The sequence below is a fragment of the Larus michahellis genome, chromosome 7, assembly GCF_964199755.1.
Source record: "Larus michahellis chromosome 7, bLarMic1.1, whole genome shotgun sequence".
Classification (NCBI taxonomy): Eukaryota; Metazoa; Chordata; class Aves; order Charadriiformes; family Laridae; genus Larus; species Larus michahellis.
Window position 1 is genome coordinate 54,185,018 of NC_133902.1, and position 27,362 is coordinate 54,212,379.

The following is a 27,362-nucleotide window of genomic DNA, read 5'->3' on the forward strand; positions in this document are numbered from 1 at the left end:
AACACTACTTAAAATTGACAAAGTACAGCGTAGGAAGGTTATTCTGTATCTTATCCCCCAGGGTCAATAATTCTATACTTGGAGCCTTCTCTGAACCGATTCGTCTATATTTCAGATAGGCATGCACCTTGATGTTTCTAACCAAATTGATTAATTTCTCCCACACATTTATTGTTCTTAGTTCTGACTACTGCAAGAAAAACTAGCACCCTGTCTAGCTCTTAATGGAAAGTTTATCTATTAAAGATGATGACTTGTATGAGAAACTGGAGGTGGTTCCCGGTAAAAGGACTATTGTACAGACTACTCCAAATGTATTTCTTTCAGAAATAGGAAATTATATCAACAGAACATGTGATTATTTTTTTTTTTATAGCATCTTTCAACAGAAGCTTGTCTTACACACTGACAGGACAAAGGTTGTCACTGCTTGCAAAGAAACACGTCCCTCGGGAATTCATGGGATATTTCTTTAATCAGAAATTAGAGACTGACCAAAATATTTAGATGTACAATCTGTTTATGTGCAATCCCTGCTGTTATTTTTCTTTTCAGCCACTACTGTATTTACTCAGAGCACTGATGTGTGCTCAGTCCTGTACACGAAGCAGAAGGCACCCCTGAAGAGCTTGCAATGGAAATAATACGTCAGGGAGACTGGTAATGTTTCTAGCTGGATACGAGAATGTTCTCCCGGAGCTGATCAAAACCTGTACTTATCCTGCCTTTTGGTGTTGTGCTTGTTAACCTGTGCTTAGTGCTAGCATAGTCTGGTAGTTCACCTCTTCAGAATATACACATAGCACGCATAGTGTCCCATCCACATGGGCTGACTGCAGATGTCCAGAAAAAAAAAGGTACCCAAACTGCCTAGATAACGTGCCCAGAGACAGACAAAAAAATAAAAAATATTTGGTAGTGAAAGCATTGCAGTTTGAAGTAGAAAAAAAAATTCCAAGACAATTATTTAGAATATAATGTCTTCCTCCCAAATCTAGCCCATTTTCTTCATCTGCAAAATTGCCATATCCTCCAAGAGTCCTCTATGCTTAGACGGTATCTTTTAACCCTAACAAGTTGGGTCAGCACTGCGGATATCTTTCCATTAAGATCTTCTGTGTAAACCAACAGGAAAAAGGGAAGAAAAAAAGATGTAAGTTACTCCAAACACGCACGATCAGGAGAAAAGATCAATAAAGAGGCAAAACTTGCTGTGACTCACAATGCTAACATCATAGTTCTTTGAGGAAGAAGTCCCCAGGAACAGGCAAATGATGCAGCCTAAAGCAAAGCGTCTCAAGAGTGATAGAAAAGAAGATAGCTAAGCACAACAGGAAGGAATTAGGAAGACTTTGTGTATTAGGAAAAACTTACTAAACAATATGATACCGTCAGCTGTGAAACTTCCTAGGGATTATCATGGGACCTTCTGAAAAAAAAAAAAAAGAACAAACAACTAAGGAAGAATACTAGGAAGCGTTCAGTATGAGTGATCCTACATCACAGGAAGGTACTGGGTAGCTTTTCCTGGTATCCATCTGCTAAAGAAAACAACAAAAGAGCAGGGAGCGCTTGAGAGATGGCAAATACAGTTTTTCCACAGGCTCATACCAGATGCCTGGATCCTAAATCTATAACCTCTAAAACCATACTGAAAGACATGACCCAAGTAGACCCAAGCAGTCATTATGTTTTAAGAATGCAAATTCCCTTTGCTTTGGTTTGGAGCATGCCTCCCAGAGCACCTGGGCTCCTAATCCATGTATGGGCTCTCTCGGGATACAAGTCTAGGCATTCCTTCATCGATTTCTGCTGAAGGGTCCAACCCAGGATGTGGTTTTCACAGACCTTTGACTAAGGTCAAAGAAAGGAAAAAAAAAATCCTTGCAATGATAGAATCATAGAATGGTTAGAGTTGGAAGGCACATTAAAGGCCATCTAGTTCCACACCTCCAGGGATGGGGCAGCCACAGCTTCTCTGGGCAACCTGTTCCAGTGCCTCACCACCCTCAGGGTAAAGAATTTCTTCCTAATATCTAATCCAAATCTCCCCTCTTTCAGTTTAAAACCACTTCCCCCTGTCCTATCGCTCCACTCCCTGAAAAAGAGTCCTTCCCCCGTTTTCCTGTAGGCTGCCTTTAGGTACTGGAAGGCCACTATAAAGTCTCCCTGGAGCCTTCTCTTCTCCAAATGATGCCTCCATCACTTTTTTCTTTTGTTTCATTTGTTAGTTTTGTTTAACCCAATGTCTCCTTGCAGGAGCAAGTACAGCTTCTGGTAGGTGTGAGAGGAAAGCCACTTTGCAGCTCTCACTGAATTTGTAGATACATATCCCACCTCAAAATAAATAAATAAGTAAAGAACAAATTTGTACTTATTCTCTCTCTTCCTCCAAAAGGTGGATCCAAGCAGCTTTCAGTCCCTTTGAGAGCAGGGACTGAGCACCCTCCTGTAGCACACTGCCTACCCTGATGAATATGATACTGCCTTGGGAGACACAGGCTCCTTTCCCTTCCACTACCCTAATTAGGGGATAAGAGCTGCCTAATTTGCAAATAGAGAATGGTGATATTATCACCTATTTATTCATTACTCTTTAAAAGCTGTTCTATCTTAGGCTAACCAGCTTCCTTTAAAAAGCCTGCTAATGGAAGTGAAGGAAGGCATCCTGCTGCCCAGAGGAAGGCTCTGAAGTTTCTAAAAGGGACACATTTTAAGCTGCTGCTCCTTTCTTCTCAGGACCTTGCTAGGTTTCTCCCTTCCTTCTGCATAGGGAGCTTGCTGAATCTCATTCTCAGGCACCGTATGCAAACTGTAGGTGTTTAATTCAAAGCTCTGATACAGGTAATTTCTGTGCTATTTTTTAATGAATTTGAATTTTTCCAGAAATGTAGAAAAATTCCTGACCACATTTAGTTGTTATTCTCAAACTGAAGAAGTAAGAAAAAAGAAAACACAACTTGTGTAGGTTTTCTTATCCCACTGAAATTGATTACTATTTCTTTTCCAGTTGAGTATTTTGAAGAGGAGCCTGAACCAAACGAATTATACAGTAGCCCACATTTTCATTACAGCCAAGGAAAGACTAAAATGTCTTTTGCAGCCTCTGCATGTTATACAATAACGACCAAAACCCTGAAATGTGGCCACCTTAGGAAGTCCTGGTGAACTTCTGATTGAGGCAGGTGTGTTTTAGTTTTCAGACTCATTTCTGTTTCAAATATTATTTTCAAATATTATTTTAACTCTTTTCTTTGCTTGCTATGATGCTGTTGCCCATCAGCTGTACGTCAGTCCCACTCAAATAACTGTTCAACCATTCTGTGCACTTCAATCGGATCCGACAGAGCTGGTGATCTCAAGGATAATCAGATTTCTATTAAATAATTGTAATGGGTAAGAGAAATCGCAACATAGGGTGCATCATCATAGTAGAACAGGCTTTATGAATACCAGCTCACAGACCAGTTTACCTCAATATTACCTGAATGCACAGAAGGATGTTAGTATCACTGGTATGGGACAAGTCAGTGAAGCGACTACTCGTTTGTGTTACCAGCACTACAGTTTGAATACCTAAATAGAATCATAGAATGGTTCGGGTTGGCAGGGACCTTAAAGATCATCTAGTTCCAACCCCCCTGCCATGGGCAGGGACACCTCCCACTAGACCAGGCTGCTCAAAGTTGAACATTAAGTTGAACCTCCTTCACAGTTACCAGCTTTATTGTCATCAATTAAAAATAGATCTAGTAGTTAATCTGAACTGGACAAGACAATCCATTCATCAAAACCCAAAACCTATTATATTTGTATTTTTCATCATATTAATCTTGCTATTCCACCAAAAATAAACTGTGCTGTCCATTGAAAGAATATTGCAAACTCATCAGAAGGCAAATTTCTGCAGAATGGGATTCTTAGTCATCGCAAATACAAAGTCAGCTATTTCAAATTCCTTCCTTCCCCCATTGTTCAACATTACATATTAAAAATGGCAATGCTGAACCTTCAGTCTAAGCAAGCAGAGTGAAAGATCCCATCCAATACCCACAAAAACGTTTTGTTAAATAAAATGTGGAGTTTAAATTCCCTAGTCACAGCAGTGTTAGGCTGTCCATTGCTGGTAATTCATAGGTCGTGCATATCTGAATAAAAGGATTATGGGGTGAATACCATAAAATGGATCTGAGTATGAGGTATGTCATGTTTTTTTCATTCTTACGTTTAGAGCCATTTCATTTATTTTAAATCAAATTGGTCCTAACTCAACAATGAATTTATTCTCCTGGCAGACACTCAGCTACCTTGGTATTATTTTAAGCTTGCTTCAGTAAGGTGCCAGGATCTGGATACTGCATTTTAGTAAGACAAAAAATAAGAAGAGGCTCGAAGAGCGAGATGGATGAGGATGGCTCTCCTGCTTTTTAAGGACTTTAAGGAAAAATATCAGCCGTGATTTCACCAGAACTTCTGTAGAAAAAAAAAATCTGGAATTTGGGGTTCTAGGGGGAAGGAGAGAAAGCGTAAAGAAGAAAAACACACCTTCTGTGCCCCCAGAATGCAAAGGTAGTGGAAATGGAGTTTGTTTTATCTCTTGGACTTGATCTAAATTTTACACAGCAGAGCTCACGGCCACAGCAAGACCTTGATAGTGAGAGGGTGTCAGAAGGGAAAAAATATGCTTTTTAGAGATATAGTGCAGTGTCTACAGCATCTGCAGTTCTGTAAAACTTGCTTCTTAAAAAAAAGCATGACAGCCCCCACATTGTGTTCTAGTCTTTTGCTTGGATAGTGAATATCCACTCAGATTTTGCCTTGTAACAACTGAGTTAAAGAACAGACAATTTTAAATGGAAACCTTCTAGAAGTACTTTATACAACCTAAGACTCAAAGCCGATAAAGCCTTTGGATTGATCTGCTACCAGAGAGTTCAGACAGAGAGCTGTCAGCCAGGGGTGAACTAAAGACTACTAACTGTTCCTGGAAAGGTGGCTCTAACCATTTAATTTGTTTCCTGTGCAAATACAGTACGATTTGCTTTAAAAAACAAAGTTGAATTATTTTTTTCTACTGGGCAGTGGAAAGGAAGGTAGCCTTCCTAAGTGGTCCTGGCTACCATGCTTTGGATCAGGTGGGCATCTCCAGGAGGAAAAGGAAAAGTGAGGAAGCTGCTGCTTCTCCCAGAAGAATGGAGCATCCTCTGCTTGGGAAAAAAAAAATTCCAGAGGATGGAGCAGGGAGGGAGGGAGAACAAGAGGTGGCAAGCAGGGAGCTCACAGCACAGCACGGTTTGCAAAAGCTCTTTGGAGGGCTAGAGATTTCCTTACAGACCCTACACGGAGAAGACTGATGGATTTGTCATTCAGCACAGAAGACCATGCAGCTTGATTCAAAATTAACTCAAAAATGGACGTTTCCAGTACTGGAAGACTAATTCGATGACTGTAAACTACACAGCGGCTCAGCAGTGGGATGACGCAGAGTCTGGCATACAACTGCAGCTGTATCACAGGATTTGTCCCAACCCAATAAGGAGTTTAATATCATTCTTTTCCTTGCCCTGAATGGCCACAGAATTGAAATTAGCCGATGGACAAAATTTAATCTGTTTTAAAAGAAGGTGAGGTGCAATATAGTGAGTGATTGTCACATATAAGTATTTCAACCATTTAATTTAAAGTGGCTCAGGCTAACACACCCAATAACTCTTCAGTGGTGCCACAGTAGACATTATCTACTACAAATTTTTCCACAAAGCTGATTAGCATTTTGTTAGTTTAATAAATGGAAAACACGGGCCTTCTCCCTGGCACACTGGTTGCACAAGAAACTGAAGAACTGGCTTTCGTTTCTCCCTTCCTTCACATTCTGTCACTTCGAAAATGCCCTCATCACCAGCCAATGATGAGTCAAGACTCAGCAGCTCTTTTCAGCTACTATGATGCTTTAATATTATTTTTTTTGTAATTAAAAAAAAAGGTTTTAAAGATTGAAGTTTCAATCTTTAACTTATTTAAGATACTGCTTTCCAACTTTTTCTTTTATGTTGTTTCTGAATATCTTAGAGATTTTTATTTGCTTTTAAACCAAGCAGGCTCCAAACTAAAAGTGTGTTTTAAGAATCCATAACAGACTAAAATATAAGAGGGGGATTTTATAGTTATCCCCAAATTAAACATTAAAATCTGTGAAATAAGGAGTTTAGTTTCTCACATGCAATACTAACATTCCTGACACATGGGAACACATGTCTACATGGTCTGCCACTAGCAGTCGTACAGCTGTTTCTACTGTATTTGAATCTACATATGTACCTGCAGGTTGCTTGGACATATTTAGGTTTTAACCTCACCACTCTGGTATCTCAGCAGGATTTAGTGGCACTGAGTCATGCTACTGTATTTGCCTTCCATACTGAGTTGGGTTGAACCCCATAAGCCAAGGAGCACAGTGGCGTTTGTACGTGCTCATGTAGACCACAGCCTCATAATGCAACCTCTGCCCCATAGTATATAAAATAAATATATTATAATTATACCTTGACCTGAAATTATATTAAAGTATATTGTAAAGATATTCAGGAGGGTTTTTTCTATTTTTTGTTTTTCTCCTCAAAGTGCCACTGAAGGGTAGGGATAAAGCTATTTCTTTATGTCATTCACATATTCTCCATAGTACAAACCCTGAATTTACTCAGTTTCCAAATACATGGCTCTAACATGACTATAACCCACATACAATATACTGTACTTTAAATCCACACTCTTAATTATACACTTTCTTGTCTATTGCAGACAAAAACAAACAAACAATTTTGTAATTATATTACAAGTGTAGATATATTAGAATTTTATCCAAGAAAAGCATGTGGTACAGCACTAAAATCCAACTTGGAAAAAATATGTGCTGTTTCACCTTAATAGTCATGGGTTAAAAATTGTAAGCAGGAAGTCACATTAATCAACCTATGGTGTTTCACCATGAATGCAAACACAGCACAGAAGTCAGCTTCTTCTCTGACAAAGTTCATCCCTGCCTCTGTCTCTGTCTCAAGATGGGCCAGCGAAGGAGACGATCCGTTCTGTTGTGCAGAATATTCTTCTGGTCCATAGGAGGTGAAGCTGAGAAACATACCCCGAAGCTCTATTTTGTTATGCTGAGCCAGCCTTTGTTCCCTTGGTTTCCCAAAATAATGATGGCACACATGTAACACATCTTGGCTACAAAATACCATGAAGTCCAACTACAGAGTACTATAAAGCTACTGTTATGTACCTATTCCTGCACTACAATCTCTGGAGGTTTCTTCTTCTAAGAAGAAACCCAACTGCTTGGAGTAAGGAGAAAATTCAACTTAGGAATACCTCGTATGGTTAAGGCTGTCAGTGGTGGAGGAACACACTCATTAGTAACAGCTACAGATGAAGGCTGGAGAACAAACCACTGGCCATGAGATCCTCAAGCCTCATGGGAAATGGCAGTTCCAACTTTCCAAATCCATTTAACGAAAAACAGAAGCAATCAGCAGGTGTTTGCAAGGACAAGAGAGCCAGGCAGCCTCAAAGGAAAAAAAACTTCAAAGTCCCATATTTTATCCTCCTGGGGTGCCAAGCTCTGAGGTTCCCTATCACCCTTCACGGGATGAAAAAAGTAACAGCACGCAGAACCGCTCATGGCAGTCACCAGATTCTTGCACTTGTACAATCAAAGAGATGGACTAAGCCAGAGCGTTCAAATCTTCCTTCTTTTTGCTTTCCCCTACTGAGGGGTTCGTTGGAAAAATCCCACTTCCAAATTCGCTCCAATGGGAAGAAAAACAGCAGAAAGGACCTACCACAGCCTCTCACATGCAGAACTTGGTGTTACTGTGGGAACATTCCTTGTGACCATTGGTCAGTCTGTCTGTCCCTCTCCTGCAGTAACTGCTCAGGCTCACTCCACCTGCCCGCGGGGCTGTTCTATTTCCATCATCTTCCTCTCTCTCATATTCACCTCTTGCTCCCTCAGCCAAGCCCCAGCACTTTTTTTTCTTCAGTCAGCTTCTCCATCAGAACCATAAAAAGCCCTTAAATCTACATAATAACAGAACAAATCTAGAAGCACTTCTATGCACAGTGGTTTATTTTCCTAGAGAATGGGTACAGTAAGGTGAAATTAAGGTTGTGTTTATACTGGTGATTCATGGTATTAGAAATCACCAAACCCAAGTATTATAAAGTCAGGAAATTCTTGACTGATCACTGATCGTAAACATAAACCAAACATGCTGGATCTGGAAAAGCAGAATTAGGGCATTCTAAGTAACTTCAACTCCGCACTGTAATGACACAATAACCATAATTGGTCCCAATGCACATAAAAACTGATTTTAAAGACATTAGATTCTTAGTTTTATTTTTTATTTCTCCCTATTCTTTCATTTTCACTTCCCTGCTAATAATAGCTTCTATTACTACCAATCGTTTGGAACAAAGAGAAAACCTATCTCAAGAACTACAGCGCTTAAAGCTCTTTAATTCTACCTTAAATTACAGTCAAGTTGTTCAAATTCTGTATTTACAGCAAGTACTGCCATTCCAGGGAGAGCAGAGTACTATACCAGCACTGAAATCTCTGCTGCAAGAACAAAACTACTTAGTCTTAATTGCAGACCCGTCTTCATAGCCCTTTATTTCCTCTCCACTCTTAATTTGTTTCCTTGAACCTCTTCGTTAAGTGCGACTGAGCTTATAGCTGACACAGAACACCAGCCCACAAGGAGATTCCCTACAGGAAAGGGATTAACATTGTTTTCCAAGTCCTGACCCGCAGACCTCATAGCTGTTGTGTGAGATTCATACAGAAATTCATCCACCCACCGTCCCATCTCCTGCTCACCTGGCAGAGTGCTGACAACTCCCATATTTCTGCACAGGACCCATAGCTTTTCCAGCATCCCAGGCATGTGGAGTCTGGGAGCAGGTGAATGTCAGGGCTCCAGCCCGTGCTCCAGGCTGCGAGGAGTCCTGCCGCAAGGTGCAGACTCCTGGGCTGCAGCCTTATGTTGAGGCTCCTCCATCGGTTCATTTAATGCAGGGTGTATCCCAAGTGCGTGACTTGATGTGCGGGCACGACCGCGTTGCATGACTCCGCACAGATGCTAGCACATTTTCAGTGCTACAACAGTCCAGTAATAGTTTCTGAAATATGAGCCGCCAGGAAATAACTGATAAATGGGATTAATATAGATAGACTATCAGAGAAAACCTGCAAGTGCGAAAAGCGCTAAACTGGGGGAAAGGGACTCTAAGAGGGTAAAACGTGACAGTCATGGACTTACTTAACAGTCGTGATGCTCTGCCGGAAGCAGACACTACCTAGCAGCTCCACCTATTATTTTCTTTAATTCCGATTGATTCTTTAACAACCTAAACAAACCACAGAAACTTCAAACATGGTGGGAAATGGAGAGAATTAAAACAAAATGGGAACAATGAATGGAGTTAGGGAAATATACACAAGTATATTTAAGATTTGAAGTGAAAGGCCAACACTGCCCCAAAATAGGATGTTTGGAAATCAACTTCAAAATGAATTTATAATGGTCACATGAATGAGAATTTTCACTTTCCTCTCTTCCAGTTCTGCTAGATTTGAACCAGTTCTGCAAAGTTTGCTCTAGTAAAAATTTCAAGGCCGGTATCTTTGCTTTATAACAGGTAGAGCAAAGCAGTGAGTTAGAGAGGTGGGCAAAACCAGGACTAGACAACAGATTAACAGAGCAAACGCACAGTCCTGTGAAGTACATGTGCTTTCAAGCAGTCACTTATCACAGCAATTTTGTGATAAAGGCAAAAAAAAAATCTTCCTTTTTCCTCACTGCATTTGGTTTCGATACCTTGACAAGTACGTGTGAAAGACTCAAAGCGACAGTCTTCCCTGAGCACCAGAACAGCTCGCTCTGTTTCTCATGAAGGTGCAACCCGCATCTATGGAATTACAGCTTTTGTCTTAAAACCATTCAACACTGACTAGCCCTGACCTTCTCTTCTTGCCACTATTTACCAGAAATACCCCCAAATTACCATGTCTTATTCGATACTTGAACCAAACACAGATTAACATGTCACCCACAGACCACAGGCTACGAATGACGGTTACTGCCCAGTGCTCATTTCCCATGCCGTGCCGTGCCAAGTAGCTCTTGCTTCTCCTCATATATTTTTGTTTGTGAACTGTTGATTAAGGTTAAAGTTTTCAGCAATACAGGAGGAATTCGTGCACCTAGAGCAGAGTTGCACCTCTCTGGGTCCTTACGCCCTGAAAGTCCAGATCAGCAAGTGGTTTCTGCTGTTGCACCCTTTCAACACCCATGTGTGAGTTCCCTTCTCGCAGAAGCCAAGGCTCAAAAAGAGCCAAGGCTCCAGGCTCAAAAGAGAAAGGTGGGATCGATCAGCGCATCCCAATTTAGTGTTTGGGCTCCACCGATCTTTCTATTTCACTTCGTGTCAGTTATACTGTGCTACTGGTAACAAGACGTACTTACAGCACATCTCTGACACGAATCTCTCAACACGCTTTACAATGGCAGAAAAATACTTCCCATGTTACAGGTGGAAAGACTGAGACTTGGATTTTACATGCCCTGGGTTATCTGGAGTATCTTGCGGTCTAATGAACATCAGTCAAACAGACTTGCTGTAGAGATTTTAAATAGTAAGTATAACCTTTCTGTGCCCCAGTCAACGTACAAATGAACTGAAAAATACCCGTCACCAATTCCACAGAAGTAGGTCACAAGATGTGACGTAAGGACAAGTTGAGTTTGGTGTTGCATATCAGCCTCCTGTGTAAACTAAACCTAGCCCCATCCACCTTAATACAGAACCCCGCATTCAGGATAATAAATTCTCAAACTGCTGAAACCAGCAGTTGTTGAGCTGTCTTCAACGTCAAACTGCCAGCATTCCTTGGGTTACTTATATTACTTTATTACACAAGAATGAGATGTAGGCTTACAATGCCTACAGCATCGAGAAAAATACCAAAATAAACTGAATGAAATGTTGGGCCCAATATATTTCATGACAAAGATCTCCCTGAAATTAAGTGGGATGGAATTTCATCTCCGCACTTCAAGATGACCGGAGGGAAGCGTTTACCTTTCCGAAACAGAGTTGAGAGTTTTGCACTGCGCCCATTTCTGATTCTCACTGCAAGGGCATGTTACACAGACCACTTTTGCAAGGCTACGGAGAGAAAATTAAAGTAGCCAGGAGGAACATACCTCTGTGTTTCTATGCCTCGTGTGGTGTACATATTTCAAATGGAAATGCAGCTTTATCTCAGTTTTCAAGCTATTTCTGTGTATGAAGCAGTCAATGTCTTGTACTACAGCAAGTTATAAATGTTCTTTTCAGCTCAAGTTGTTAAACTCTGTTTTTAAAAAAAAAAAAGCTCTGTAAAAATTTTGGCTTAATTGTCTGACAAATTGCTTTTCATTATAGGTAAAAATTTCATCCCTTGAAAAGTCCAAGACAAACACAATCCATCACTGAATTTCACACTCATCAAATGCTATACTTCAATCTTGGTGGAGGAAAAAAAATATAACCTTAAAATAACATACTTTGTCTTTCTTCTAGTTATTTCTCATCTATACAAACACTACCACAAAAAATTAACTGCTTTTAAGGGTTTGTAAAATAATTGATTCCTAGGTTTATAACATGGGGACAACTCTGCCCATTGATAATGTTAGAAGACAGTTTCTTGATAGGAATGCTGATGCGACTTTAAGGATTACAGCAGCATTTTCTAGTGCCTATACTTTTTTTTTTTTTAATTTCAGACTAAGATGTAGGAATAAACAAATAGTTAAGGTGCCCGATTACCCTACAGAACCACAGGTCCCATCTGTGAGCGTTTGTCTGTAACTACACCTTGCCAAGATAAAGAGAAAGTAGTGGCTATCTATAGCTAAAGCAAACTCTGCTTCTTGATTCAAAACCTACATACAACCTTCATTCCCCTCCCCACTTCTTTCTTAAAGGAAAGGGGGAAATGTCATATATTTTGAAGACCCCATATAAGCTATTTAAAACCATGTTATGAAACATGACATTTTAAAGGTGCAAATTAATAACATGAAAAGAAAATACTGGATACTGACAACACATTACATTTTTTTTAAGTAAGATTTCTTTAAAATAACAAACAATATCTGGAGGGAAGCAGCAGAAGCCCCCCTCCCTTCAAGGCATTTAAAGCTAACTTAACAACACACTAGCCAGCATTCTATAAACCATATAATCCTAATGCTTCAATCTTTTTAATCTCCAACATGTAGAACTCCATTATTTATAAAGAGAGAACTAACAGGGCATTCAGCAATTATGTGACAATTAAAAAAAACTTTACTGAAAATTAATAATAAAGCAAGAGTACTTGCTAATGATAATAAAATACAGCAATTTTTGGTCTTCTTATCAACAGCAGCCCAAACATACTGACTATGCATTGCAAATTATTGTTTTGATCCATATTGACGACATAAGGCGAACCTGACTTCTAAAATGAACGCACCTACACAGAAGCAAGTCAGCACCTCAACCTGGCTCAACAGCAGGCTTCATTACTGTTTAATATACCCAAATATGCAAAGTAGTTTAAGAAATACATATGTGCTCATACTGCATGCATACTGGTACAAAGTAATAAGCCAAGAATATGCTGCAAAAATATATCCATTCTATTAAGGAAGTACTAAACATGAACTTCTGATCGAACAATATTAGATACAGCATATAAACAATCACCTAACTAACACTGCTTTCAGAAATTCAGTGAGATTGTCTGCCATAATCTTTAGCACCTTCTCAAATTTGTGAAGTTTTACATGGTTTTTATCCTACATTTTTGCATCTTTATAAAACAGGTAAGTAGATACCACACTTTGGTATTTGAAAGCCAAGCAAGCGTTTGAAGTTAAATCTAATTTTAAAAAAGTACTTCTACCTTCAGTAAAATGCAGCGCCAAAATACTGTGCATTCTAACATCCCTGATTTCATAAAAAAATTAAAATTGCACCATCGGGAAGGGTTTGATGATAGCATTTCTGGGTTACTAGAATGCTGCTGTATTGCAACACAGAAACCCACAAATTTTTCTCTCTTGGATGAAGTGCTGAGCCTTTAGTGTTGTATTAATATTAACCACGTTGATCTTTGGCTTAAAACAAACAAAAAAAAAAAGCAAGAATTAGCACCACCAATTCCTGCCTGCTAAAACTGCTAATTAGATTCCAGGAAGCCACCAGTCCCTCCAAATACTGGCTAGAGAACAAAGAATAACACAGAGACTTTTATTCCGTGCATTACTACCAGCATCAAGTATTTCCAAACTCAATTTATAATAAGCTGTAACTTTATTCAGATGTTAACCAGATGTTCTGGTAATAGTATGCCAAAAATGTATTTACACAACTTTTTAGTAACAGGTTAGCACTGAAAGATATACCTGAAATGCCTCAAAAACTCACACATTCTCGTTTTGCTTTAATTTATTATATAAACTAATTTATGTAAGCTATCGAAGTAATTTACTCCAAAACTTTGCTGGTTTGTGTATAAAGAAAGCAGAAAAAAATGAATGCTCCCGGGTGAGCTGAGTGCCACATCCACCTGAAAGCCTGCACTGACTGCTCATGATTTTTGTTTGATTCAAGACAGCAACTTTGCTTCTTTCGTCAGCTTTCACTCAAGGCATGTGAGACCACAGCAAGCAACTTCCCGACATCATCCATAAAACATCGTGTAACAAACCCCGATCCCTCTTGATACAAGTTTCAATCAATCCCTTTGATATCTGCTTAAAAAAAATAATATATATATATAGAAGGAGGGTGTGAGCGAGTGAGAGAGGCTGTAGGTGTGTGGAAGGAGCGGTTTTATTTTGTTCCCTTCTGCTCAGCAACTTTGTAATGCATTTACAGCTTTCCTTTCCCATCTCTCACCCCTGAGTGTTGTTCAGCTGGAAACTGGGCTGCAAGAATGTGAAGAATGTAAACAGCCTTTTATTGTCCAAAAGGATAGGAGTATGAAAGAAATGTCTGCCTTATCGCAGGGCTGCAGCTCGCCACTTCATTGCTATGATAAAGTGCTGGAGCAAAAAACATTACACGACAAGCACAATCCAAAACCGGATTAGAATTTGACATAAGCTTCCTCAAAAACTAATCAATCAACTCATGCTGTAATATTAGACTCCAGTTCTTAAGGAGGGTGTTTAATCCCTTCAAGGTTTATTACACACTCCCTATTGACTACAGTGACAAACTTTCAGATAGAAGCCAGCTGGGGGAAGAGAGGCATAACTTCTGCAGCACAAATCAGAGATAATTACGGGAGTAAAAACCAAAACTCCCCCTAAAAAAATTTTCCAAGTAACGTTTTAATACGAGAAGATTGCCAGACTCTTTTGCAAATACACTTTTTCTCTTTTTAACCTCTCCCGCCACATTAACGCGAATATTAAGACCATTTGTTTTCCACCATCAATGCCCCACAAACAGGACCATTTGCTGGTTTAGGGACAAGTGGTGCCCTCCGCGTCCCTGTCCCCAGCCGCGCACCTCCCTTTGCCTTCCCCCACTACGCGTCTTTGAGTTCTGAGATCTGCATTTCACCTTGTCAGCCCCCAAATTCCCCCACTACGTGCAAAACGCGCAGCATAACACAGGTACGTGCGACAGTTTATAATAAAAATCTAACAAGAAGCCTGGCGTGCGCTGCAGCGAGCCCAAACTACCGAGGGAGCTTTCAAACTCTGCCTGCGCATCCCGCTACGTCGTGTACACGAAAAGAGGCGCTTGAGGACAGCGGAAAACTTTCCGGGCACGGACAGTTTGGGGTGTTACCGGGCATCCCCCCCACCCCCCGCCGCGGTACCCGGCTCCGCGGCGGCTCCCGAAGCATCCCGCGGCCGGGGCACCCACCCGGGCTCCCGGGGCCGCTCTTTGCTCGGACACCCGAGTGCCCCGCGGTCCCCAAACAATCCCGCCGAGCGGCAAACACCGAGCAGAGACCCGCTTTTGAAATAAATAAATAAATAAAATAGGCGTCGGGTGCGGAGCGGGCTGCCCCGGGTGAGCCCTGCCTTCGCCTCCCCGTGCCCGCCACCCTCCCCGGGCGCCCGTTCCCCCGAAGCGTCGCGGTCAGGGGGCCGGGGAAGGAGACTTACGAGCTGGAGGAGGCCCTGGACCACGACGAAGGGCAGGGGCCGCAGGTGCACCATCCTGGCTGCCGGTCTAGGAGGCGACTCCCCTCGCCTGGGTCTCGCACATCTCCGCTCCGGGGAGGAGGAGGAGGAGAAGGAGGAGGAAGAAGGGAGGGGGGGGTGAGGGGGGAAGAGGCAGGACCGAGCGCAGGGACACGCCGCCCCGCTTGTCGCCCCTTCACGGCGGAGGGACCCCGGCGGCACTGCCGAGCCGCTCCGCGCCGCGCCGCTCGGCTCCGCGGGCGGCCATGGCGGGGCGGGAGGCGGGAAGAAGAAGGCGGGAAGGGCGGGTGGCCCCGGCACCCCTCGGCGGGGCGGAGGGAGGGTGTCCCCTCACCGCCCGACGCCGCGGACCGACGGGGCGGCAGAGTTCCGGAGGCCGGAGCCCGCCGCCCCGTTGCCCGCCATGGTGCCGGGCTGAAGTTAAGGAGAACCGGGTGCGCTGAGGAGACCCCGCTGCCCCGGGCGGGGAGGCTCGGCCCTCCCCGGCAAGTTTAAAGCGGCGGCTCGGCCCCTCCTCTGCCCGCGGCCACCCTCCCCCCGCCGCCCTGCCCTCAGGGGAATGGTGGCCCCCGGGGACACAGCCCGGCTTCGTCGCGGCGGGAAGCCACCTTCCCTCAGGGAGCTTTCCCCTCCGCCCGGCCCGGCCGCTGGCCTCCCGCGCTGGTGTAAAAGGAGAGGCAGGTGAACGGTTTGGTTTCACGTTTACTCCTCCATCCCGTTTTTATAGGAAACCCACTGTCACGGCTCCATTTCTCTCAGGTGGATCTGCCCCCCCCGGCACCCACAGGTGGGTGGGCGGCCGTGGTGCTTGTGGGGAAACTCAACGTGTTTCTTCTCCCCAGCTGTGAGGAGACATGAGCTGCCTGCCCTGGCACCTGCCTGCCCAGCCGGGACCCTCAGCTTGCCCTGGGAACACCTGGCAGCTGGGGATGGTGTCCCCTTGAGTGGGTGCAGGGGCAGGGTGCAAGGACGAGTTCAATGGGCTCCTCGCATGGGGCTTGAGCTGGGCCGGGGAGAGGGGAAGAACAAGCAGGGCCTGGGGAATGGCGCCCGGGCAGGCTGGGATCCCTGGGAGCAGGAGAATCCGTCTCCAAAGAAGTCACTCTGTGGTTATGCCCATTTAATAACATAAATTAATACGCTCCAGACCTGTTTTTGAGATTGGTATAAGCAACCTGAAACTTTTATTCATGTGACTTCTAGCTGCAGGAGCGACAACCTTGTAACGCTGTTGAAGCTGGTTTCCGTCTGAGCCCAGCCGCGTTTGGCGCACGTGCCTCCCACGCCGCCTGGCACTGAAGCAGTAGCACCATCACCCATAATGGAGATGCCAGTGTCGAGTCTGTCAGCGCCAGCGTTTGCTCATCGGTAATGCACACATGATGCGATACGCAAGCTCCCTGCCACGGGGCTGAAGTGAAGGTGGTGGTTTTAGTTTCCAAACCCTGCCTGTCGTTTGCAGATTAGTTTCCTCTTAATTCTCGGTTGCCCTGTCTCATCTTCTTACTAGGTCCATGTTCAGGCTAGGTTACATTTTGGCGACCTTTGTATTTTCAACTGCTAAAACCCTTGCCAGTGGAAACAGCTTTGCAAGCCCTTTCATTGCACTTGAGAGCAACCATGGTGTTACCGGATGACGATTGTGGTTATTTAGTTGTTAAATCCCACTGGTTCCTTTCCTAGCTCTGCTGATAAGCGTCTCATAAAATGTATTACGTAGAGGTGATCCAGCCACAAAATCCATTAGAATAATAGAATCATAGAATTGTCTAGGTTGGAAGGGACCTTTAAGATCATTGAGTCCAACCATCAACCTGACACTGCCAAAACCACCACTAAACCATGTCCCTATTGGGTTCAGAAAAGATGCTTGATCTATAGCAAAGGAAACTATGTATAAACTGAACAACTCTAAAATGGGTTAGTTTGCAGCAAATTCAAAGAATCAGAGAAAAAACTGAAACGGTGATGATCACTGAATCAATATCTTGTAATGTAATTCATGTGGTTACCTTTTGCATCACTATTTAAAAGTTCTTTTTAAAGTGTTTATTTTCGTGGTCTTCAACCTGTTGTGCTACCATTTGATTTTATTTTTAGTATGGAATGACCAACATAAAATATGTCAGGATTTACTGATTAGAATTTAAATCCCAAAGTTGTCTTTACATCCCGGATGGAAAATAGTTAAACGCTGCTATGCGTGTGTTTAGTATTGAGAAATGGTATTTTCTATGGTACTGAAATTATATTTTTGCACGTGTAAATGAACCGGTTATTGGCTATACCGTAAGGAAGCGCCCTGTTGGGCTGCCCAAGGGTCTGGTATCGAGCACCCTGTGCCGGGATGAGCCGGGGAGGTGGGATTTTACCGTCTGCCGGGCTCGGGTCCTTATCATTAATGGAAATATCTTGAGCGCTATCTACTGCTCGCAGGCGGTACTGCCCGCAAGTGCAGCGCGAAGGTTTTACTTCTTCATGACGAATTGCATTATGCAGCTGGGTGAAAAGACTGTTATGCAATTAGTTAGAATTATGAAGACTAAATTCGGATGAAGTATTTAGATAGGTCTTTTTTAAAATGAAAAGCTGTGCTCTATACATTCGAGGAAAGCTGAATTTCTGTAATTGGCTTTTAACGGAACAATAGTGTTTAAACGAAAGTACTGTAGTTCTATCCTATTAAATACAAACAGGCTCGATTTAAATGACATTAACTTTGTCACACAAGCTATCAGAAGCTGGCCTTAAATCATACTTTTTCAAGATTAACTAGCAGTAAATGTTTGTAAAGCGCTTTGAAGATGAAAAGCACCGTGCACAGTAAGTGGTATTATTGTTATTTGTATTACTTCCCAGAAAAGTCACAGTAGTGTTAGTTAAGAACAGAATGTAAGGCCTGAGCTTTGCATTCCCTTGCTTTGGCATGTTAGCACGATCTTCAAACGTCATGTAAATGGTGAAGGGAAGATTTTCTGGTCTAATTTTAAGGCACAATAAAAAATAGTTTGTTCATCTCAGGAAATAACGGTTGTATACCACAAGAATTAATCCTAATCTCTCTAGAAATGGATTAATGAGCCAGCTGTGGAAAAGCTAAACTAAGAGCTCAGGGTCCTACTAAACCTTCTCGGCTGCTACAAGACAGTGAAAAATATCTGATTAGCACAAGATCTCTAACGCTTGTGTACAAAGTCAATGGTAATTTTTATTCCTTTATCAAGTCATTTATAAATACAAAGAATTAAAACCTGTGGTTAACATCAAATCCATCTGTCATTCAACCTGAATGCAATTTTCAAATCTCATTCCTCTGAATTAACTTAAAACACTGACATCAACCTTTGCTCTTAGTCCTAAGAACACTGTTTCCAAATATCAGGAACAGTGGACTGGAAAGAGCTGCCTGTGTCATTCCATTCATCTCCCTTGACTGCAGACAGTGAAGTGTAGGGTTTTTTTTTGAAACTCTTCAAGATCTGTCTTTAAATTAGCTGGTTAGGAGAGGGGGAGTCCCATGCAGTGTTAGGAGACTGCTCAAAAAATTCACCCCTCTGGCATTTGACAACCTTCTAACTTCTGGTTTCCAGATTTACTGTATTTGGTATCTGGTTTCATACACATTTGTCCTTTTGCAGTCACTGCTTTATCTTAATGAGCTCTTGTTTCTCCTTCTGACAATGTGTAGCCCCAAAAATTTATAAGGTACAGATGCCCTCTCAAATTTTATATGTGAGCCGGGCACTGTCTCTCAGGCAATAGCGCTCCATTTCCTGTGTTAGTGTAGTAAAGCTTTTCTTTTGTCTATTCCCATTGGAATTAATCTTTTTTGAATGTGGGTGAACATCCAAATTTAGATGTTAGTAGTCTTGTGGAACATCATTAATGCCTAATCTATCTCTGTTGGAAATATATTCTCTGATACATGGTGTTATTGTATTTTGCTTTTCAAGAATACATCACAATTATATTTTCTCTGTTCCAGTTGGTCCAATATGTTATCCAGATCCTTCACACTGCTGACTGCCTACCAATTCTGTGTCAGCAGCGTATTTCATTAGCGAGGTCCTAAATTTTATGCCAGAATTTATAATTAATTTATTGAATAGTAATGGTCCCAAGATCAATCTTTGATAAACTCTATCAGTTATTTGCTTCCAGACCTTGAATACAACCTGTAAACCATACCTTACCCTCTTCACCACTTTTTCCTAATCACCGTCTCCAGCATGACATCCAATCACATTTTGATTGAAGTCCTGGTAGATGACTCCATTTAATTTGTCTAGAAAATCAGTAACCTAATCAAAGGCAGGTAATGAAATATTCATCATCCTAGAATAATCTACCTTTCTGGAAAAAAATCCAACCAACCACACAAACCAAAACCAAAACGAATGGATACGATTTTCTGTTTACCCATGGTTTCCAAGCCTTTTTTTTTTTTCCTTCCTTCAGATTGCTTTCAGCAGCTTTGCATATTTCTAAAGCACATGTTTGCTGATACCGTGTTTCTCTTCCTTTCCATATTCTTAGGGATAAGAAGGGCATTTGCTGTTCTACGTATATACCATTCCTGATTTTATAGATGTATTACAAATCTCTTCTACCTGACTCGCGGTTTCCTATGTTGGTTATTTCAGAATTCTGGAGTGAAGATTGCCTGCCATCGCTTCCGCATCTACACTTGACTGAATGTATCAACCTTTGGACTACAGTTTTACCATGGGGTGTTAAAACTTCCATTTCCCTTTTCTTCTGCCTTTTGTATTAGCGACATTTGCCCTAATATTTAGAATCTCCATTCAAAATGAAAACTAAAGCAGAAGATTAATTTGAGGGCACACCTAGTCTATCTTTAGTTCTTTCTTCTTGCTAAAGAGGAGTGCTTTGGGTTTTTTTCTTCCCATATCGTCTTGTATAAAGCTGAAGAATCTTGGCTACGTTTTCATGTGAATTTTTATGATTCTCACTTTATTAAACTTTCTGACCTCTAATAAACACATTAGCTTTGATAATCAGTATTTTGCCATTTTTTGTGATCTGTGCTTATCTTTAAATATTAAGTTAATTTTTACCTAGTTAGGCCTAGCACACTTGACACTGAGACATTAGGTAGCTTAGTTGCAAGCCTCTTTTTATTTATTCATTTATTTAATTTGAACAATGTGAACGTTCTTTTTAAAAATAATTTCACGTTGATTTTCTGTGATTGGCTTCTCTAAATATCCTATCTACACACTAAACAAATAATCGCATACCAGCTTTCCATTTTTTTTGTATCGCAGTACCTAATTGTTTTCCTCCAGTCCGTGCAGGAACATTTGTAGCGTTTTTTCCCCAAGCAGGACTTGGCAAGCTGACATATTCTGCATCAGTGCTCCTGGGCTCTCCTGTTCTCCGGAACCCATGCACTGCTGCCAGAATATTCAGTTTGTTGTCTCACTGTGTATAATGACTTTCATATAAATTTAAAATCTGAAGTTCTCTACAGCTGCTCTAACAGCAGCACTTTCTGCCTCTTTCTTTGCTATCCATCCTCTTCCTTTCTCCTTTTTCTTTATTGATTGTTCCCTCATTTACCTGAGGAGCTCAGTTGTCTTTAAGTTGACCTGTAAGCTTGACGTGAAACAGAGATTGCCTCTCCACTGGAGTTTTCTACCACATCGGTTAATTTGAATTACACACACAGGCTTTTTCTCAGTGCAGCTACTGTACTGGGTTTCTCTGTAGTGACTAGTCTAAATAGAGAATAATAGTCTGCTACTGCTATTTACTACTCCTGCTTTAATTCAGGTGATGGATCTGTGCTGTAGCACTGTCAAACTCTAGTTCAGACCCTCAGAGGAGTTCATTACACATTTAGATTTAAAGCTTATTTTTAGAAGGCTATGAGGAACCACTGTATTGAGCTCTTTTTCTTCTGTATCCGTTAACTTGAGTTTTGCTCTTGAAAAGCATTTGAAAGAGAGAGAGATGAGTCACCAGTACTTACTAACTCCTTTTGAGTTCCTAGAGTTTACATATTTGTTTGGCTTTTTTTTATTAAAAGAAGTTTAAAAAGCCAAGCAAGTGAAGTATAACACATTTTACCAATGAGCACAGATCTGTGAGTAAATAAAAAGGTGCATCCAGATCAAATTCTACGGACAAATACAACCTTCTGGTGAAGAAAAATTTTTGGTGACATGCTGACACTACTGGAAGAAGATGGGTGAGAGCAGGTCACAAATTAAAACTGAGAGGTATCCGATAGCAGTAATCAATACATTTTAAAGCTTTTTATGAGCATGAATGAATGAATAAAAAGGGACATCCAGAAATTAGTAATCTTTAGTCAAAGTCTAATGCCAGGCAAAATACCTGTGCAAATGTTAAAGGAATTAATACAAAAGGACCCAGAAGACAATTTGGTGACTGATCTTCCTGCTTTTATGGAGGCTAGACCAAACTTAACATTTCAGGTTTTTTTTTGTTTTGTTTTGTTTTGGTTTGGTTTGGTTTTTTTGGTTTTTTGTTTTTTCTAATTACATCTATTCCTATTAATAATAATATTATGTGAGGAAGAATTTGCAGGATTTCAGCTGTAATAGTCACAAGAAATGTATGTTGTGTGGTGGGTTTTGTTGTGGTTTTTTGGTTTTCTTTTTTTTTGCTGTTTTGTGGTGCGGGTTCTTTTCGTTTGTGGTTTTGGTTGTTTTTTTTTTTAAATTAGGTATTTATTTATGTATTTGGTTTTGTAAATCAAATGGTTTTTTTGATGATGAGTGGTTCCCATTCAGGGAAGTGCTGCAGCCTGTATTGAAGTCATTTTTAAGAAAGTATTCCAGCGTCTGCCCAACACCACTGACTTTAGTCACCTACAAACATCTTCAACTGAGAAACTTTCCTTAACGGGAGCCACACAAGTAACTGTGTCAGGTGAAACAAGTTATCTATTTAATCTACTGTATCACTTACAATATTTTTACATGTTTCTGTGCGAAAGTGCAGGGGATACTCTAGGCATAGATTAATTCTGATTTAAGATCGTGCTTTACACTTGGTAGAAAGTGCTCAAATTCTCCACATTGTTTATTTTAAAATCTGCTAGATGTATTATAATTTACTAGAATAGCTAAACTTCTGAAGTTTATAAACCATGGTTAGAAATTTCAAAACAGGAATATGGAAAAGATTTTGGAAGATATAATAATGAGGAAAAGTAATGAAGAAAATTCTGCTTTAAAGGAAAATGAGTTATTTGTAACTGGGTAAAAAGAACTATTAAATAAAATTGTCTTTAGAAGTCATACTAGCCAGAGTTATTGCAATACTAAATATTCACATAGAACAATCATAGCATTTGAGCGCAGTGTCCCTGCATTAACACTCTCAGTTGATTTTTTTCCTGCCTTCAGAATTTTAAAAATATTTTCCTCATCATAAATGGATATGTTTTTTAATCAGTTAATTTCTTGCAAAGGAATATTTTATCATTTAGAATGGATCCTCATGTGAGATTCATTTATGCTGTGGCTACTCTGTTTACTTTAGCTCTAAGGTTCTAATTTCTAAAATGCTTTTATTTTTGATTGTGTTTTTTGAGAGTTCTATTTTTTTAACTATTTTTTTCCATAGAATATGAATAAACCATATCAGCACACCTGTACCACGTAGTTTATGGTCGATCTAGGAGACAAAATAAGCAAACCTACATTATTACAAAAATATTTACTGTGTAATTCTGCTAAAAAAACCCCCCAACTTAATATTATGAAAAAAAATAAGCACAGAGCCGTGCTAAAATGATGACTGTGACTTGAGGGGTTAGAATTTGCTATTGCATTCATCTAGGATTGAAAAAAATAACGTGATCTTTGGTTCAGTGAACGCTTCCAAATCCACTTCACTTTCACTTTTATTACACTTCTAAGATGTAATCTCTTATATAAAAAGATGCAATTTTTTTACTGTCAACTTTCATATGGGGAGCGATAAGAAAAAATCTGCATAGAACATGCATGATTACTAAGTATTAAGGTGAACTCTTGGTAGTTATAAAAGACAATATAAATAGAATATTTTTAATGTTTTTTAGAGTTTTAGTTGGTCAGGGATATAAATAGCTTAGAGAGATGATAACATGCTCAAGTGAACTTTTTCAAAGATAGAGAAAAACCTATCTTTTTCTTCCTTAAAGAGGTCCCATGTGGTTTTTAAAAAGATCATTTTTCTAGCCAAATTGACCAAAAATGGGTAGCTGTTTATTTACATAATTTCCAACATTGAATCACTCATTAAGACATTGTGTTCTGCATCTATTTTCACATTGTTTATCAGCAAATGTCAGATTGTATGACTCTTTTTTTATTCTTCTAAATCTACCCAGGCTAGACTGCAGCACATATCCCAGTGGCCTTTGGTACTTCACAAGATAAAATTCTTCATAAACCATCCAGAACATGCGTTGTGTTATCAGAACAATTATAGCAGGTTGACAAATAACACAAGCTCTTAGGCTAAGTACATAATAGGTTGTTTCGGAAAATGAGCACAAATTCTTTGTTTTCTTTATCATCTTCCACAATGCCAAAGCAATTATTCACAAGACATTTTTATATCCCAGGGAAACTGGGAATCTTTTGAATTTGTGTTTCCCAGATCCTGTCTGTAAGCTTGTCATTAGGCAGCTGAGGTGGAGAGTAAGCACAATTTCTCCCACTGGTTTCCTGTACTTGGTGCCACAGTTTGGGGATCAAAGAATTACAGCCTGTAATACAAGCTCCACTGCTGCTAAATGTGGTATAGATGTTGCAGACCATTGCAGCCTGTAGTTAGTTACTCGTTTGTGGGTTCAAACTTCTAAATGTACTTTATTTCTGCATGATAAACCAAAAGTTTCCTTTGACATTCAACATAAAATTTTGCAATTTAGATGATAAGGGAAAACCCTCCATTTAACATCCTTAACATCTAAAACGGAAATTATTTTTCCGTGTAAAGGTGATTGCGGACTTCAGCACCTTACTTTCAGCACTGAAAAGCTATCCTTTTTTATTTTCTTTTCTTTTTTTATTTTCCCCACTGTTCCTTTCCTGTGTTATTTTAAGCATCTACTCCTTTCTCAGGCACAGCACCGGCCTGCTGCATTCACTTTTAAGTTGTGGCCCAGCTGGGTTCATAGCTGCTGGGAAAGGAGGGAAGTGTCTTGGGAAGGGCAGTTCAGGAGTGGGGAAACCAACACGAGCCTCTTATTTTTTGTTTAGAATCGAGACCAGAACCACCAAGGAACTTTGGATGAAGCTATGCTTTGACGCGCTGGAGAAACAGCTTCCCCTCTATTGATCAAGAGAGTAAGAAAGGCAGACTCGAATTTCCAAGCACAGTTATTTTGGAGAACTGGCAAAGCCTGCTGCGAAGGTGCTCTCTTTGCTCAGCATTGGAATAAAACAGAGGGCCTAAAGAGTCTTCCCTGAAACAAGGTATTTTATTTTGTTGCTTTTAGTTCTGCATTGGCTGGGATTTTGTTTGAAAAATCTGTGTTCTCTGGAGACCAGGTGCTTGGACTTCAAACAAATGTGGGGGAAAAGAGCCTGGCTGGGAGAAATTGTTTGTGTGTTGGACCAGAAGCCCAGGGGCACAGCCATGGGTTTGCAATTAAGTTTGCCACGCATTCCAGTCAATGGCATTTAACTTTGGCTCTTGTTCTGAAAAACCTGTCTCAATAAGGGCAAGCTGCCTAAAAATGGTATATTGAGAGCAGTTGGCTTATCTAAGGAGAGCAGCAATAATTTATGAGTAACCTATTAACATTTCCTATATAAGGTCACACTGCAGTTTGTTCTGTGTGGACCTTAGATTTTACTCTGCCACCCAGCTCGGGGGATAGATACCCGTGTGAAAATTGAAATACAGCAGTGAATGTTACATTACCTTTGAGAGATCTGGAACAGACTGAGATTCCCCTGCTCTGGAAAGTGAGGTAGCAATTAGTCTACAACGGCCTTGAGGTTACAGGAGTCCAAAATCGCATCATGGGGTATGATCAGTATCATCATGTCTGATACTGCTGGACTGAATAGGAGACATCATCCCTCTGCTCACGGGGAGACAGAGCTGTAAACCTGGTGTGACTGGAAGATGAGGAACGGAGTGTTCCTGCTGGTAACTCGGAAGAGGTTTTCTTTCACTTACAGCAGAAAGAGGCATATATATGTCCTGTTACACTCATTTTTATCCACCGAGTCTTTGACAAACCTATCACACTCTCATTTTTCTTGCTTGCAGAGTTCTGCCATTTTTTTATGGTTGTAAGACTAAGTTGAAAAGACCCATGAAAGCCTTTGCCATCTTTAAAAGTCTCAGAATTAGAGAAAGAAAGATTTGACAGATTAATTTTTCTTTTCTTTTGAGAGTGGAATTGGGAGGGAGGAAGAAAAGAAAATGCCCAGGTGGATGAGAAAAGTTAGGTTTCTCAAATCTGAAGACATTCTTCAGAACTGTTACCAAAATTAAAACGCTAACAGCCTTCTTTGATCTGATGATTAGTGGAGGCAAGTAGTACTGTAACTTTTCAATCAGCAAATATCATCAATAAAGTAATGAATCGAGGGAAATATGCTTTGTAGGATTAAATAATTCATAAAAGATACCTTGGGATTTCGTGCAATCCTGCAGTTCCCTCCGTATTCTCAGATCACATAAGGCATGTTGTAGCCAGATTGTGAATTAAGTGTAGCAAGTAGAAATCCTCAAGAGCGTGTTTACTATTGAAAGGCCTACAGCTCAAAATTCATTTTAGAAGTCAAAATCATTGGTATAAACAGAAAATGCTCCATGCCTTGCCCTCAGTAGTGACATTTCCAGTCATTTCAAGCAATAGCGGACATAAGTTTAGGCAAGTGGAATCTGACATATATAGACTGCTTCAAAGTTACTTCAGACAGCTTTTAAGTTACTAGTAATTTTTGTTTAGTAATTGCAATTTCCACAAGCTTACAGCATTTCTGACAGTTTTCTAGAAACAGCTACCATAGTTAATTTTCTAGGACAACCAATATTTAAGATGAAATCTATTGATATTAGCGCTTAATACAATGTGTTTGGCAAGACAAACCTCACTGTAAAGAGTGGAAAGACGCTGGGACATTAAAAACATGAAAAAGTGTTATAGTGAGGTGGTTTGTGTCTGCTGTATTTGTAATTTTTTGCTCTCTTCGCAGCAGTTGGAGGGGCTTTGAAAATGTTTAACTACTTTTACTGCAAGCTTCTTTTAGCAGCCCTGTATATGTGTGAGTGGGAATGGTCCAAGGGCAGACCTGTGCCTGTGCCAAATGGTCTAGTTCAGTGGCTTCTGACCTGTTGTCCTGAGGTTAATGGGTTTCTTTTCAGGGATCAAGAAGAATAACTGGGAAAAACATGCTAATGATAAGTTGGTTTACATTTGCAGTATTGGAATATTGGAACATTTTAAAGGGCCTGCCAACTAAGGAAAGGTGGAAAACACCAATTTAGCTATTCAACTTAATAAAGCAGTGGGTTTATGCAGTTAGATGTGATTACACAGTAAGATATGGAAAATTCTTCATCTCACAAGAGAGAGAGTGCCACATGTAGGGCTGTTCTATCCATTATGCCTTTTTGTTTCTTCCTCTTCTTTTCCTGCAGTGTCACATCTGGCATGTGTTGCACAGGCTGGTTATACACGGCAACCTTTCCTATGCTGATGCATTCCCAGAGTGTGCAGGTTCTTATCCGTGAGGGCTGACAGTGGTTTATCCCGCAATTGCTCCTCAGGGCAGAGGTAGTTAGCTAGTGCCTCTTTTCCTTCCATTTGTGACTGCCTAATGAGACTCAAAATATGATCAGTCATTCTGTAGTATGTGTTCAGTATTAAAAGAAAATCACTGACTGTAGGCAGGAGGTCATTCAGCATTGCCACTAACAGCTTTTGATATTTCTGCATTAAAACCCAAGCCAAACATTACAGGCACTGAACCATCTGCAGGCATAAGTAGGCTTATTGTTGCTTAACTTCTTAGTACAAATGAAGAGGTCTGTTATGTACTTACATCTGCTTTTGTGTGATCAGAGCTCCTAAACAATGAATCCTCTGCT

General features: G+C 40.7%; 1 protein-coding gene across 1 annotated transcript in view; it reads right to left on the reverse strand.

Annotated features, from left to right (window-relative positions):
- The window catches only part of NXPH2 (neurexophilin 2), a 43,345-nt gene extending 27,632 nt beyond the window's left edge, over positions 1-15,713 (reverse strand). The window contains exon 1 of the mRNA XM_074595237.1: positions 15,225-15,713. Within this exon, the coding sequence (XP_074451338.1) occupies positions 15,225-15,278 (54 nt within the window). The 5' untranslated portion in view covers positions 15,279-15,713. The remainder of the gene's footprint in view (positions 1-15,224) is intronic.
- Positions 15,714-27,362: the final 11,649 nt, after the last annotated feature.